General features: G+C 38.3%; 1 protein-coding gene across 1 annotated transcript; it reads right to left on the bottom strand.

Moving 5' to 3' along the window:
* Positions 1-329: 329 nt before the first annotated feature.
* LOC109005491 (disease resistance response protein 206-like) lies at positions 330-1,045 on the bottom strand. The gene has a single exon (XM_018984455.2). The coding sequence runs from the start codon at positions 1,005-1,007 to the stop codon at positions 438-440; it is 570 nt and encodes a 189-aa protein (XP_018840000.1). The 5' UTR covers positions 1,008-1,045; the 3' UTR covers positions 330-437.

The raw sequence follows: 1,045 nt of genomic DNA, 5'->3' as shown, positions 1-1,045 counted from the left end.
ACTTTATATCTCTAATTACAGTTAAACACAAAGTTTTAGATTTCTTGATAGTCAGAAGTCTATAAATAGTACTGAGGGGTTAAGAGTTCTCATCTACTACATTAGAGTGACTCTAGCCATCGAGAGACACATGTGAAGCTAAGTTGCGAGGGTGATTCTTCTCTCATAGTCAGATTAATTTTTTCATCAAACCGATGGAGAAAAGTACATGTTTAGGAGAAAGGTACATGTTTAATTATCATTATTTTATTATTGTGGATCATAGAAAATCAAAAATCCAATTATTAATATTTATGTTAAAATATTTAACAAATGAAACTCTTCTCCGTTGAGTTCTCAAGGATTATTCCAGATATAATAAAAAGAAAAGAAAAGAACGACCATTAGATCGAATGATTCAGAATCATTCAACAAAGTCCAAAATCCGTCATCAACAATCAGCAACACTCGTACAGTTTAATGTCAACACGAAGACGGAAATAAACTTCTCCCTCAAAGGCATCAGTCATCAAAGTGGCTATTCCTCTAGCCATGAAGAAGTCACCGGTGCCACCAACCACAGATATATCCCTAGTCTTGTTCATCAGAGGATCAGCCCCAGCAAAGTTTATGCTCCCCTTGTGCCGCGTAGAGTTGAAAACAAAGGAGAAGCCAAGCCAGGCAGTGAAAATGTCCTTTTGATCATAAAGATAAAACCCTTGGGCACGACCAACTGGGGTTGAGTGCAGATTGTTGTCTAAGGTTATGGGGTCGTCAAACACAACCATGTCACCAAAATGGCTTTGTCCTGCCATTATGGTTCTGTTCCCCCAGGCTGGTGCACCTACAATGGCTGAAGTTGCATTCTTCGAGTTCTTTCCATTATAAATAATGTCATGGAAATAGAACATCAACCTTTTACAAGGGCGGCGAACTTTGATTTTCCCAGTGGATGCTGCGGTAGTACTGGATATTCCAACGAGTAGGAAGAGGAGGAAGAAAGATAAAATCAGATTTTTAAGCTCCATTGTACTCAATTAATTTCAATGGAAAATGGGTTCGAGAG

The sequence above is a fragment of the Juglans regia genome, chromosome 11 (assembly GCF_001411555.2).
Source record: "Juglans regia cultivar Chandler chromosome 11, Walnut 2.0, whole genome shotgun sequence".
NCBI classification, from domain to species: domain Eukaryota; kingdom Viridiplantae; phylum Streptophyta; class Magnoliopsida; order Fagales; family Juglandaceae; genus Juglans; species Juglans regia.
Note: the sequence above shows the minus strand (reverse complement) of the source record. Positions and strands in the feature narration are given on the sequence as shown.